This window comes from Rhipicephalus microplus, chromosome X, assembly GCF_043290135.1.
Source record: "Rhipicephalus microplus isolate Deutch F79 chromosome X, USDA_Rmic, whole genome shotgun sequence".
Lineage (NCBI taxonomy): Eukaryota > Metazoa > Arthropoda > Arachnida > Ixodida > Ixodidae > Rhipicephalus > Rhipicephalus microplus.
Window position 1 is genome coordinate 121,441,006 of NC_134710.1, and position 15,754 is coordinate 121,456,759.

At 45.0% G+C, this 15,754-nt stretch overlaps 1 protein-coding gene across 6 annotated transcripts in view; it reads right to left on the reverse strand.

Annotated features, from left to right (window-relative positions):
- Positions 1-15,754, reverse strand: part of LOC119176380 (puratrophin-1) — a 540,416-nt gene that overhangs the window by 41,654 nt on the left and 483,008 nt on the right. For all 6 annotated transcript variants that reach the window (XM_075877541.1, XM_075877540.1, XM_075877537.1 and 3 more), the window contains 3 exons: positions 7,705-7,893; positions 5,367-5,570; positions 2,905-3,305 (listed from right to left, as the gene is read on the reverse strand). In XM_075877541.1, coding sequence (XP_075733656.1) covers positions 2,905-3,305; positions 5,367-5,570; positions 7,705-7,893 — 794 coding nt within the window. The remainder of the gene's footprint in view (positions 1-2,904; positions 3,306-5,366; positions 5,571-7,704; positions 7,894-15,754) is intronic.

Genomic DNA, 15,754 nt, shown 5'->3' on the forward strand with positions numbered 1-15,754 from the left:
AAGTATAATTATATGGCAATAAATATGAATACAGCGGACGCTCCTACTAGGAAAAAAATATGCAACCTACCCAGAACTTCATTTTCTTTTGAATATTTTTAATTATGCAGACCGTGTTATATTAAAAAAATTACTGTGGTTGCTAATATGAATCCTATTCAGAGCTATGTCTTCTCGCAAAGAAAGCAAAAAGTGCAGAAATAACTGACAAGGGGAATAGCTATTTACTGGAAATTCATTACATTGTCATTTTACAAAAACCTCAGAATGATGATTGATTTGTGGGGTTTAATGTCCCAAAACCATGATCTGATTATGAGAGACACCGTAGTGGAGGGCTCCGGAAATTTTGACCACCTGGGGTTCTTTAACGTGCATCCAAATCTGAGCACACGGGCCTGCAACATTTCCGCCTGCATCCGAAATGCAGCCGCCGCAGCCGGGATTCGATCCCGCGACCTGCGGGTCAGCAGCCGAGTACCTTAGCCACTAGACCACCACGGCGGGGGTAAAACCTCAGAATGAACTTGGCCTTTGTGCAACCATCACTTATTTGCAGCCTCTTCTCACACCCTCTTAAATTTCAGTTCTCCCTATGCGGATACATATTGTCCGAGACATGCTATAGCACTCAAACATTCTGATGTCACTGCACTACTTTTGACTTCGCAAAATATATAAGCTGTGCTCAATAATTGCCAACAACTTTATAATATAGCTGTGACTTGAAAATAAGCAACTGGGGCATTCATCGATAGATATGTGGGGTTTAACATCCCCAAAACCACCATACGATTATGAGAGACATTGTAGTGGAGGGGTCCGCAAATTTCGACCACTTGGTGTTCTTCAATGTGCACCCAAATCTGAGCACACGGGCCTACAGCATCCGAGCCAGGATTCGATCCCGCGACCTGCCGGTCAGCAGTCAAGTACCTTAGCCACTAGACCACCACGGTAGGGCAATTAAGGCATTTGTTCATTCTAAATTATCATTATTACCTGCTACTTCAAACACATACCTGAACACTCTAGTCTGATATAGCTTTGAAGAAACACCAGCACTGCATGTTAACACCAGCACTGTATGTTATTTATTAACGTGAGCTGTACAGAAAAATAACAGATGCATATATTACTTTCAGTGTACTCTGACTGCATACAAGTCATGCAGGCATCTTTCCTGATTCTGAAATAACAAGAAATCGCTTGATAAGAATTATTCTGGAGCCAATCTAGTTATGAGAATCCTACACAAAAGAAGTAGCACTGTTTAGTACACAACTATGCTGTAAAGAGAGTACCTGTAGAACTTGCTGTAAATGTGATGAAGAAAAGCCAAAAGATCCTTCCTATCCTTAATTACAATCATACAAATACCACAGTCAAAGAATTGGCTGTTTTAGTGAAGAAATTATAAAAAAAGCATGAATAAGACGAAACAACAACATGTGGTCACTGGCAGTTGATCTGTATCATGTGAACACTGCTATAAAAGTTGTAGCTACAATGGCAGCTGCCACTTAATAACAAAAATGTGCACACAAAACTGCAAAAAAAGTTTTTCTAAATTTCGAAACTCAATACACTTGGTAACCATCCCAACAACACTGTGAAACAAACTGCATGTGACCTTCTCATCATCACGACATGTTGACAATACTGACACAAAATATAATGATTGAACCTGATAATAATAATAATAATAATAATAATTGTTGGGGTTTGAAGTCCTAAATTCAATGATTATGAGGGATGGCATAGCACACGGTTCTGGAAATTTTGACCACCTGGTGTTCTTCAACATGCACCTAAATGTTAACATGCACCTTAATGTAAGTACAGGTGCCTCAAGCATTTTTGACTCCACCCAAAATGCAGCGGCCGCGGACTTGCTTTGATCCTACCTCCTTCGGGTAATTTTGGACTTGTCACCATCAGCTGGCCTTAAGTCCACCACAGGACATGCACATCTCCTAATGACCTCCAACCCATCCTGTCCTGTGCGAGCTGATTCCATATTATGGCTCCAAATTAATGTCATCGCTACACAAAACCATTTGCTGCCCTCTGCCATACTTCGAATCTCTTGGTATATATTCCGAATTCATGAATCGTGTACCTACATAAATCTTATGCCTACACAAGTGTACAAGCAACTTCTCGGAGAACTCTTGTCTATAGCTGCAACTGAACACTGTTCCATCATGATGCTACACTCAGCATATTAATGGTGAATAAAAATACAGAAATTCTTTAGAACAACGGGCAGCTGGGTGTGTTGGAAACAGTTGTGGAAAGAGTTATATTGAGAAGACCGGCCGCTGTGTCGATAAGAGATTAGATTATCAATGAAATGACAGCCTTCAGTGAACCTGTCATTACACTGTCGTGATTGTAAGTGCAGCCAGGTTTTCCAAACAACAAAAGTTCTTGCACGGCACAAGAAACATGCTATATGCAAGATTGTCGAAGCTTACTTATTTTCAAAGTCAGAGATAGCTGTGTTGCCAAGCCCTCTGTGGCATTACAAAAAGCAGAGATTGGTTGTCTTGAGGTGCACATATAGCTCCTTTCTACTGTTTAATCTTACGCACATGGTTTTATTGCCTCTTATATTTTGCACACGTAGTTTCTTTCTGTTCCTTAATCTTGCATGTATTAATTAATCTTGCACGAATGGCTTTATTGCCTTCTACATTTCAGGCTTTCTAAAGAAAATTTCAGTTGTTAATACACACTGGTATTGTTTGTTCCTCTCTTTATATTTTTCGCACAGTTTCTCTCATAACAGTAGTTCTTTGCTGTTATTATTCGGTAGCCCCTGCATTGTAAACAAGATTCACGAAGTCTCTACTGTTTTCATTGTTTTCATTCCTCATTTTCAGAAATTTGCAAACATACCTTCGTGTCAGGTCATCAGTAATGAGGCCCTGGCTGAGGAGCTGCTCTTCCTTCTCTTGGATGTACTGATCGAGGGCGAAGGAGTCTGGCACCGCTGAAGAGCCTCCAGATGCTGGGAATGCTGTGTAAGAGTTCATGGGAGGTGGAGTTGAGTACAGATGGGGTTGAGTAGTGGCAATAGAGCGGCGCCGCACAAATGAGCAGTACGGTGTACTGGTCGAGCCAGGAGTCCAACTATTTTGAGGAAAGAGGCTGCACCCATCCATAGCTGACGAACGGAAGCTAGCAGTTAGGGACGGCGATTTGCGACCTTCTAGCTCCAGCTGCTGGCGAGCTCGCAGCAATGTCGCGTGGCGCGCTTCCATCAGCTCAGCCGTTTCACGACACCTGGCTTGGGCAGTCTGCATCAGAAAGAAAGTATGCCGTGAAAGTGGCCAAAAAAACAAATAATTGACTAAATTCCAAGATACCTCTGCCATCAATATAGGACCGTCTTGCTAAACTAAGACCTACAACAAAATAGCATGCCCCATGAGCCATTTCAGTTTTGCACCATTCTCCAAACTCAGATTACAATTAAACTTTAATATATGAAGATCGGTATACATGCACATCATTATTACATAATGTGCTCTGCTCACAAATGTGAGAATTTTTTTTATTCATAAGCAAACCGATACGAACCAATTTTCACTCTTTCTTGTAAAGTAAGGAAATTCAGGATATTACAGACACCTCTCAATATAGGCCAAATAAAATGCTATGCCATTTTTTTTACTAATCTGTTCAAATACATTTTAACGTTATTAAATACTAGTACAAGTAGTCTGATTCCTGATGATTGTAGTAGTACAAGCGGTGCATTGCACAAGTAAGGACAAACAGCTCTATCTTGCCATTCGTTTCATTTTGCTATAGTCCATGCCATTTAATGCTAAAGGAGAGAGATTGTATTAATATACATGCAGCTATGAATCCAGGGCACAACCTTTTTAATTAAAGGAACTGACAACTGGCCATAAGGTGGGATTAAATCGTATTAAAAATGAAAAGACTGTGACATATAGTCACAAGATTCCAGCATTTTTTTTTTTGGCATTGAGAGTAGGATTTATATTTATAATAATACTTAAATGTAACAAAAAATATCATGTGATGCAGCCTTGTGGAAGAGAATTGAAGCTGGATTATGAAATGTGGAGTCAATCACTTTTCTGTACATAGTCGTATAGCACGATGCTGTCAAGCACGCCAGTCCTAAAAATTAGAGTATGTATATTATTATCCAGCCCCACTCAACTCTGCGCTGCTTACGGCGTAAGAGGAGTTGCATGGTGAGAAGTGGCGCTGCCATCGTGGCCCCCAGTGGACCAACTCGAGCCGTGGCGCATGTGCCCGGAGTGCATATATGCGCAGTATTATCCCCACGCTCGAACACGAACCACTCTCGTGGTCACTGTTTGCAGCATGCGAGTAGATGACTTCATATTCACTGTAGATAACATATTCTGATTACAAAAGTTTTGCAACGTTTTCCCCTTGGCCATTCTCCGTGATTAGACTCGCTGACTGGCAAGCTTTCTGTTCCGCTAAAAAAAATGGCACCACAAAAATTGGTTGTCGGTCCCTTTAAGATAGCTGAAAACTTTTGGAGTGTTCGCTAAAATCGAAATGAACCTTTCATGATAGTCTAGGAACAGATTCTGGGCAGCAATCTATGGCCCATGTCAAGGCCTGCTCTTGCACTTAGAAACCATTTTAAACATTCTACCTAAGAGCAATAAAAGACAGGTGCATTGCTAAAATGTATCAGCCATGTCACACTGAATACACGCTGTCAACCAATTACTGAAGCTAAGCAGCTCAGTCGATGCTTGACGGAAGACTTGCTGAAAATGCTGACTGCTGATGAGAGCTCCTCTTCTCCTGAAGAATAGATTGAGCTAGCACCAGCACAATATAAAAACAAAATAAAAAGACAACCATTTCCTGGAAGACTATACCAATGTCTTCATATTTGACTATCCTGCACTAAAGCCTAACACCACAGCTCAAGAAAGCTGTGCATTTGACAATAATAAATCTCTTGTCTCTCTCAACCTCAGCAAGTGCGCTTTGCATTTCAAGGTGCTGCCATTAGAAAGGAGAGGTTGACCACACCTATCTGACCCCCTAAAAGATGATAACAGCATGTGACAAGCTTAAACCGGTTCACCAGACAACATCAAAAACAAAAAGATGTCTATCAAGGTTTGGCAGCAGTTGTGAGAGTGTTTACTTTCTACATTGACACAGCTGCTTTCACTAACATTTCTGTTGTGACATCTTGTGATGGCCTCCATTCATCAATACAGTAATGTCAAAAACCAGTATGCAAAACGAATTTGTAAGTTAGTTGACATAGTGTTGCTGCATATTATGCCGAAAATGGCAAATCACAATTGAGCTGTATAATCACGAACCTTGCACTGCTCCACAAGCTTGGGATTATCCAACTTAGACGACAAGTCCAGCATCTCGCTGAAATTCTGCTCCGAAGGTGCAGGATGCTCTTCTTGATAGTCTTGCAGAAGCCTCATGAGCTGCGTCATACTTTCAGGAGTAGAGGCAGTATCCATTTTCATGCTTGACACAAATTTCATGGCATCCAAAGCCCATTCATAGCTCTAGAGGTGGAAATAAAAACACTAGTTATTGCATTTATGCACCCCCCTAAAGACCATCCTAGTCTTCAGGAAGCATTATAACAGTCTACTGTTTTGCAAGAAAATGACTATTTTTAAAACAATAATGTTAAGCATTGGCCTTGCAGTAACTAGCTCAAACTTTATTAATAAAGAGCATTACTTGCTAAAGCTTCATAAAAGTTTATTGGTGACAGCCCAACATTGCATGCTGCAAAGGCAAAAGCATGCATTTTCTGCAAAAACCAGAATTTCTGGAGCTGCTGATTTTGTGTTGTTTTTTCACACACAGGTCAAAACAGACCATAGTTTGGGAAGTGCTAATGTACAAAGTGTCTCTTGCATGCTCATAAGATCAGACAAGCCTCAGTGAACAAGCCTCTGAGATTTTGCATGGCAAAAGGCAACAGCACTTGCTTATAAATAGCCCTCATCAGATTATTTCAACAACAAAATTTGAGCATATTCAGTTAGTTCAACAGCTTTGCAGGACCACCTTTTGCCTTAGTCATAATGCACGATGTGAAACAAAGCTTCTGACACCTTACAGATAAATTATTCGGCCTGCACCAGCCGCCGGCGTCGACGTGGGCGCCGCCGGCGTCGACGTGGGCGTCGTTGTCATTCACTATATATATATATATATATATATATATATATATATATATATATATATATATATATATATATATATATATATAAATTGGCTTGAGCGGACAAACGTGCGAAAACGTTTATTGCTCCTAGGTTTCGGCCGGGGTCCGGCCTTCGTCAGGGAATACATTGCAAACGTCAACGTGCTGCTTATATACATTGGGGGCCCCCAACACGTGTCTATTTAATATCAAATAGACACGTGTTGTAATATCAAATTTGATATTAAATAGACACGTGTTGGGGGCCCCCAGTGTATATAAGCAGCACGTTGACGTTTGCAATGTATTCCTTGACGAAGGCCGGACCCCGGCCGAAACGTAGGAGCACCACGTTTGTCCGCTCAAGCCAATTTTTATTCATCACTGGATTCACAGAAGACACTCGCTGGATATATATATATATATCAGAAACACAAGAAAGAAAAATAATCCAGAAAAAGACTCCGGCGCACGGAATCGAGATTTCCGACCTCTGAAGTGTCAGTGGAAGGCGTTAACCACTGAGCCACAAAGAAACACCTCTTTCAACATTCAATCAACCAGTTACCGCTGGTGATGGGCATCTCGGGGGAACTACCATGGGGGAAACTACCATCATGTATTCAGCATTACCAGCGAGATGGCGCAATAATCGAGCGTCACCAGATCGTCACGAGAAGCGGCGGCTCATGCTCACATCTCCTACGCGTACTTTGCCCCGAGAAGAATGGATGCTCTCGCTTATTGCTTATATCGCAGTGGGAACAATCGTGAACCTTGGCCTTTCACCGAAACGATTCTGTTGTAGCTACCGGGTGCACAGTGGTTACTGCACTCATTCCACAGTCTCCTTTTGCGAAAAAGGCACGCTCTTTGGACACAGCGAAGTAACAACTGAGACGCTTATTCACATTCATCTGTACTTGTGAGTACATTTCGTGCGTCATTTGTGCGTGAGAAACGCAGAGTACGTTTTAATCTGCTTGCCATTCTTCGCGTGACCTCCCAATCTGTTGCTATCGCGTTCATTGCTTCGCCTTTGCGGCAAAGCTGTGACTTTTTTTTAACACTTCCCACAAAAAAACATTACACAGCCAAACAACTAGCATTAAAACGGAAGCATTTGCCCATTATGCATGTCCCACTTCTAAACACACAGCACTATTTACTTCACACATTAAATCAAGACAGCCTCAACAATTTATCTGCCTGTGACTACAAATTGTGAATCCTCAGAAGGAGTTTCAATGGTGTCACATAAACACACATATATAGTGCCCTCCATTGTATTCCAAATATGGCAGATGGAATGAACATGTTCCATCTACCAAAAGCTTCGAAGTCATTGTTTGTTTTATGTGCAGACATCAGAGAAATTGCAGTCAGATGCATAAAGTTTATGGAAGACAATGAACCCGATAAGCATAATCTTTTGAATGCACTATTTTGAAGCAGTGAGCACAAAAGTCCTTGCAACTCACGTGGTCCAGAAGAAGGTAGCACCGCGACGTGTCCTCCAGTTTTTCCCGGGTGTCCTCCAGCTTCTCAGTAAAACACTCCAGGTGATGCTTGAGTGACACTGCAAGCTCCCGAGTGCTCTTGGCTGAGCCGGCGACTGAAGATGTCATGGTCACCTCTTCGAGAAGGTCATTGCCCTTTTCAATCTGCCTCTGGAAAAACAATACGAAATGCTTCAGGCACTAGAGCTACAATATATTCAAAACCATTCATACCAAAAAATTCGTATGAAAAATAGCATAAGGAAAAACCAGGTCGAAAACGAATAAACTGCAAATTGTGCCAGTAAGGTAACTTCCCTGTCGAGCCTTTCACAACTGATGAACACAACTGAATAAACTATATGCGGAAAGTCTGCCCCTGCACAAGTGACCGAAGTGAAGTGATTAGATGTATTATACGCTTACATGGTACTGCAATTCTCGACATCTTTGCTGACCTATTCATTCACATTCGGTCCCAGAAAATTATAGAAGAAATCTTCGCAACCCCAGGTACTCGCCGCATGTTTCAAACAGCAGAGCTTTTTTTTTTTTTTTAACTTTACGTAATGTCCTCAACATCCCTCGATCCAGAGCGGCACCCGGACGCGGTGGCCTCGTAACAGGAAGGAGTGATCCCCGCCGGGCACGAGTTATGCATTTAGCGAAACTGCGTGGGCACAACGGAGGCGCGTGCGGTGTCCGTGAAAGCGATTACCCGATACTCGCCCACCAGTCACCGGCCCCACGCACCGCTGACTAGCCATCAGAGAACGCCGCCGGCCAAGGGAAGTCAACGCCGCGCTACTCGGAGCCGAGCTATATGCACACCAGCTTCCAACTGGCGTTTATACGTTCCCAACCAGGTTTAAACGGTGCCTCGTTATCCAAGCGAGGAAGCAGCCATGCGGCTAGCCACTTGGACCCCTCGGCGGTGAGGCGGTTGAGAAAGGACTAAAAAAAACAAAAAAAAACTGGAAGCTGCGCAGAGACCGCAGTATCTAAGGCCGGTCAACAGCACCTCAAGGCAAGGAGCGTCACCAGCATGCACGTTCATCTTTTCCGTATGGCGTTTTTCGCCTGCTGAAAACTATAGTCACAGCGCCATCGCTCGACGCAAGAAATCGGACGTTATCACACATTGCATATGCGAAATAATCTTCAGTAATCGGATTACGCACGACTACGGAAAGTAAGCACCGACGATTACGCCGAAATGTCCCTCTACGCCTAGTGATCGTAGTTCATATTAAAAATGTTTTCGACGACCAACGACTGCGCTCGTCGTTGTCATAGTGCTCCGAATACGACTCGTTTTTCACTGAGCAAAAGTTCGCCCAATAAAGAAATTCAGTCGTGAATGGGCGCTTTGGCTGCTTTGTTCCACACCTCACGACATGGCAGGCGTTGATGTTCTGTGTTCAAGGCCGGGTGGAGGAGCGAGGTATCTAGCAACACAGTCGTTTGCCTGTTCCCATGCAGTTAAACAGGAACATGAATGACTAGTATGTGAGCTAGGCGGCCTTCAAGCAGCTTGTGCTGAAGGTGAACAAGAAAAAAAAAGGAAAAAAAACTACATTTTAGGAGGAGCTTGTGGGAACCTTGAAGTACCCCGTTCTCATAGGGGTGCGCACGGATCGTTTTCTGCGTAGAAGAAAGATCATCGACCCCTCCCCCCCTCCCCAGGTGACCAGCCCTCCCGTGGGCACGCCTAGGCTTGTTCTTATCAATATTTGATCCCTCAATCGCGTTAAATAACGTTGGCGCGCATATTCAGGATATACAACTTTTACGGTCCCAAAACCACGACATGATAATGAGTAGAGTATAAAGTTGGGCATGTTGGTAAGACATACTTAATCGACGTAGCGCGTTTTAAAGCATAGGACAGGGGAAGGGACAGAAGGGAGCGCTTACTTCTAACAAAATTTTATTTCAAGGAGCGTACATATATATGCTCATGAAATTCGAAAACAACAGACAAACAGATGAAAAACCCTCTATTGTCATGCGCTAAAAACTTATGATCTCAAAAACGACAATTATTTTTCACAAAGACCGAAAGAAGGATTGCTGACGCAGTTCAGCCCTAATCTACTGAGCGACGCCGTAGTGGAGGGCTCCGGAAGTTTGCACCATCTGGTGTTCGTTGACGCGCACTGATATCGCACAGTACACGGGCCTCTATATACGATTTCGCCTCCATCGAAATGCCACGACCGGGAGCGAACCCGCGACCTTCGGTTCAGCAGCCGAGCACCTTAGCCATTATGTGTTCCATCGAGACGGGCCGTTGGCGTGCAACCCCGAGCGCACAACCTCCGGTATGACTGCACAGGTTTCGTCTGAGCTATTATATATATATGAACAAAAAAAAAACGCGAACTTAATGTCAATTACAAAAAAAGCAACCAACGGAACGTCGTCGGCACGCGTTACGTTTACAGCCCTTGAAGCACAATTACAGCCCTACAATCGAAGCACAAAGCGTACACATAAGTCATCAGAAGAACAGAACATACATTTTAGTTGCAGCCAGCACGTCACCTTTTTACAGTAGGGGCTTCAGCATCACACACATCACTCATTGGTATGCCAATCGTATACAACGTCATCACAGGTCTAATTGCAAATTCCAGGTACTGCAACTCAAAACGTAGTCAACGCTTCGTTGCTTAAATGCTACTTTCGAATGAGGTTAATGAGTAATGGGATCAAAAATACTAAATGTTCAGGTATGCGGGCGAGTTATTAAGCACCCGTGCAAGGAGCGAAAGAAGAGCCACAAAACGGCTACTAATGCCTAATCGTGCACGCGCTGTTTGTTTAGCGGCGCGGTTCATCGTGCCATGATGGTACACCTGCACACAAGTGCAGCGAAAGAGCGGCAGTTTACTCTCCTTAAAACTGCACACCCGAAGGTGTTCGCCCCCATAATACGAGCGTCGAAGGGTAAAGATAATCACAGTGGCACAAAGCAGCAGTCCATTCACCTTTCGCCTACAGACACGTCTGAATGATGGGCTATTCCGCTGGGCCGTTATGACGCAAGCGCAGCCATTATCAGTATAATTACAGGGCACACGAACGTGCATGCAGAGGCACGGATAGATAGGCGCGTACAGTTTTCAAGATAACGTTTAGCTCCAAGGCTCAAAGAACAGTCTTTTTGGCCGTCCGTGAGTAGGTCAGGCGCTAAGAGCCGTTCTTGTTTGCAATTTTGTAGTGTTTTTTCTTGGCATTGTTCAGTATTTTAGAACAGGAATCGATCACTGCTGGCGCTCGCAGCACGACCCTCCATACGATACAATCTCTTTGCTTTCACTGTATAAACTTAACGTCGTACGGAGAAATAAGTGCGGAAAAAGAGGGAGCAGCGCGCGTTCGATAAGCTGGGGAAGCCCGTTTACAGCAGCGCTTTTCAAGGACAGCGTTCGACGGCATTCCGGCGGCTGACTATTCACCGAGCGAAAATTAAATGGCTCTCGTGCCTTTCGCGCTGCGTAGTGTATCCGACGAAAGTGCAGTACAAAGAGCAGAAAGCCACAGCTTTACCACAACGGCGAAGCAACTAACGCGATAGCAACAAATTGGAAGGTCACGCGAAGAATTGCAAGCAGATCGAAACGTGCCCGACGTTTCTCACGCACAAATGAAGCACGAAACATAATCACATGTACAGATGAACCCGAATAACTTGTTACAAACGGTACAGAACCTGCAAAGCGTGCATACCCGCTGGATACCTTCCTGTGGCTCAAGAAACTTTCTCGGTGGCTATGGACACTTGTGCGCATGTTGTCAAGTGCAGTTCGCGACTGTGGCAGGGATGATTGCACAAAATGAGTTTCACCGAAAACGTGAAGCAAATGTTATAGCGACAAATTGCAATATTATACGAAGTGAGGCTGGCAGTCAACTCATTCAGATCCGATCTCGGGTAACTCTACAAAACGCTGGTGTAGGAGAACATGACCACTCCAGGTACACTCTAGGCACCGTTTTCTCGCGTTCAGAATAGAGCCCGTAGAAGCTCCCGCCTGCTGGGGGAGGGGGGGGGGGCACAAGGCGCGGGCTGATCGTTGCTGCTGTAAGCGTCTCCTCCCCCCCACCCACGTTCGCTCACGAGATAAGCGCGCGCGCAGACGACCGCAGCCGGAAAGGAGATGTTCTCTCCAGAGAAAAAAAAAAGGTTAGCACACACACACACACACACACACACACACACACACACACACACACACACACACACACACACACACACACACACACACAAAACCTTGTCAACAAAGCGCCGGCGACGGACTGTGCTTGCACTTGACGTGCGGAAGTATAGCGCGAAAATCAGCAACCGCATTTTATGCAAACTATTAAAAAACAACAACCTTGAACTCTATGTTGTGTGCCCTTTAACTTTCCGTCCGACACGTTACTGCACTAAGCAGTGATGATTTGATTGGTATAGGGGTTTAACGACCCAAAACCACCATATGATAGTGAGAGACGCCGTAGTGGAGAGCTCCGGAAATTTCGACCACCAGGGGTTCTTTAACGTGCACCCAAATCTGAGCACACGGGCCTACAATATTTCCGTGTCTGACCCTGGTTTTACTTTCGCCAAAAACCACTCAGATATCCCTGCAAAGCGGAGATAATTGTTAGGGTTTCACGTCCCAAAACAACCAAATGATTATGAGAGACGCTGTAGAGGAGGGCTCCGGATATTTCGGCCACCAGGGGTTCCTTAACGTGCGCCTAAATTTAGGTACACGGGCCTCAGGCATTTTCGCCTCCATCGAAAATGCAAAGCGGAGAGAAACTACGGGCATTCTCGTTACTGAATTTCTGCACCGAAAGAACATAACGCCATCCAGTGGAAATATCTGCATGTAAAAAATGCTAATTGTGCTTTAATTGCGCACAAATAACAATCTACTGTCTACATTTTCACGCGCTCCATTAGCACACCTTTATTCCCTCGCAAAGGAAAACAGAAAGATAGCCATGCCACATTTTTTTTTAAGATAACACTCATTGAAATGCCCCAATCTGCTGTAACCAGGTAAAGGGATGAAAGGGTTCAAGCCCCAACCTAAAGTGAACTCCAAGTGAAACACTGAACACCCAGCCGTGCTCTTAAGCCACAGTCATTTCTCCAGAAGGAAGACACCGGCATAACCGGAAACTTGGGGCGCACCATGCGCGTAGTCTTTTATAAGTTCAACGCCCCCGCCCAAGCGTTTCCTAAACACTGATGGCGTTGTCGAACTGGTCGGAGAGGGTGCATCTGCGGGAGACGCGCACAGGAAGAACTGCAGCTGGGAAGGGAGTTGACTTGACACTCCTTCGAAGGGGCGAGGCCTCGCGAAATTTCGGTAGCGATTACTTCGTGCTTCACGTACTCGCACAGCAGGGCGGACCAGTTCCGTCATATCGCTGCGCGAACGAGTTGCGATAACGTCGGGCAAAAAAAAAAAAAAAAAAAAATCTCGACAGCGGGCGTTTTCTGAAAGTGCGAAGTACGGACAATGTGCGCTGGCGATAGTTCATCCTCGCTTTCATACGTACTCTATTGCATGTCAGTCGCACGTTAAAGAACCCCAGGTGGTCAAAATTTCTGGAGCCCTCCACTACGGCGTCTATCATAATCATATGGTGGTTTTGGGACGTTAAACCCCACATATCAATCAATATTGCATGTCATTCTATGGCATCGCAGCCTAGTAACTTTCGACCACCCCTGTACATGCGATGGGCGTGCATGCATGCAGATCGCTGAAATAATAACGTGCGCAGTGTGAAACCACAACAATGCCTCCATATAACGATATACGTTGTCACCTAACTCGTGAGCATGGTCGCTAAGAGCGCGTATTGCGACGTATACAGAGTGTATTTGCAAGCGAAAGGGTTTCGTGAACGAATATATAAGCACGTTTTTACAGCCGTTAAGCAAGCTTTGTTTTCCGAATCATTCCCACGAACCGGCAGCCAGCAAAGCGGAGAATTGACGCGGTGCAACCAAGCGGGCGCATTGTGAGAGTGGCAGGATGACAGCCACAAACGATGACCCTAGAGACCTGCGCGAAGCTTGCATACAACGGGTGCGCAGAAACGATTCTGCTCACGCTTCAACGGACGCAAACGAGCGTTCCCGGGGCGCGTTTCAGGAGCGGTGTACACCGCCCAAACTTTACGAGTGAGACCTCAAATCGGTGCGTCACCGATACATTACGACACCGGCGGGTAGGCGTCGAAGCGCGGGACTGCCGCCATGCACGTACCAGAACTTAAAGGCGCGCGCTGGTGCCCTCCCCTCTGACGACCGACTTTGCCACCGGCCCCTGACCTTTCCTCGGCGCCGACGATCGCGTGGCGCGCACTTGTAGGCGTCAAGTGCTCGAGAAAGTGGCACGACACCTGCTCGGGCGCTGCCGCAGATTGTGCAGCCCCGAAGCGCGCAGTCGGGAAAGCGAGCATGGAAAAATCCGAAAGCCACGCGGAAACAGATTTCGTATCTCTGGAACATGGCGCATGTTACGTAAGGTCCGTAGCAGCATCATGTTTTATCTCTCTGCCCACTGGGGCTGCCTCTCAACAGATGCTAGCACAGAGGCAGATACACGCGCACGATAGAGACATGCGCTGACATCTTTGTCGCGCCGAGCGTTAGAAGATGCCAGCAATATCATAGTCAGTGCATGGTATATATATATATATACTTCTGTTCCTACGATTAATTATTTTTTATTCATGGGCGCCGCAACTGACAAACGACGGTTTTGCCGCCGGTTCTTTATGACGTAATATAAAAATGAGCATTATAATATATATATATATATATATATATATATATATATATATATATACACATATTTCGTGTGTGTATTTGATACGGATACACAACTGCAAACGTTATCAGTTCAAGATGGCAGCGGTTGAGCGCGTCCAGAAAATGGTGTCATACCTTCAGTATGCGCTATTGCAAGGATTTGACTCGATCCTATAGTTTTAATAGATTAATAGATTAGCAGGGAAGATTAACAAACAAGGCCCGGGGTGGGGTGGGGGGGGGGTGGATATAAATGCGCGGAAGACTTCTCGATTTTTCTCTGCCTTACTCTGAAAAAAAGAATGTTCGGAACAGAAGTACACTGACTATTATATTGCTGGCATCTTCTAAGGGTCACCTATAGGGCAATCCGGAAACGCTATGGTCGTCGCCTTAAAGTACGTGCTCTCTTTTAGCGAGTTAAGTTAAACTTAAATTAGGCGGCCTTAGGGGCGCCAAAGTAACAACTTCACTAATGAGAATCACCGTACAGCATTGAGGACTAACTTTTGCCAACCTGAAATTCATGCACCACAGTGTACAACCCCCACGATTTCTTGATTTCACACCAGCGAAATGTGGCCGCCGCGGCTAAGACCGAAACCTTGACCTCCTAACCGAGATATAGAGAGCCGTCGTAGACAGACAATGTTCCTAATAAAGGTGTGATTAAAAAAGAAAAGCGAGAATGTACGGTCGCCGCAACTAGCTCACTACGAAAGATCCGATTCTAACCGAGCGATCCCGCATATGATGTGCGCATCAGGGCTATTGAGCCCATAAACATCTGAATGTGCGTTTTTTCACTGAAATAAAGCGCGAGAGCCGGGATAAAAGCAAAGGACAGGTTCACCCAGGAAGAAGAGGGAGAGGTCAGACTTTCCTCCTCCCCTGGGGTCCCTATCCTTGCACGTGTGGTAGTATATATAGCGCTTTATATACCGTCGAAGGCGCTGCGCCGTGCTCCCTACCGAGCTGCAGATATTAGGCGCGGTACCACTTCTAACCACCACCACCATATACAGTGAACGTCCAATTTCTCGGACGCCCAAATTTCCTAAAATGGCCGATGTCCCGGACTCATCTGTGGCACCGCCAAGTTCCCCATAGAGTCCATGCATTAATTTAGAAATTCCAGACGGTTATAGCTTTCGCAATCCGATTTCCCGGACTTCTTACCGCTAACCACAGGATCGAAGT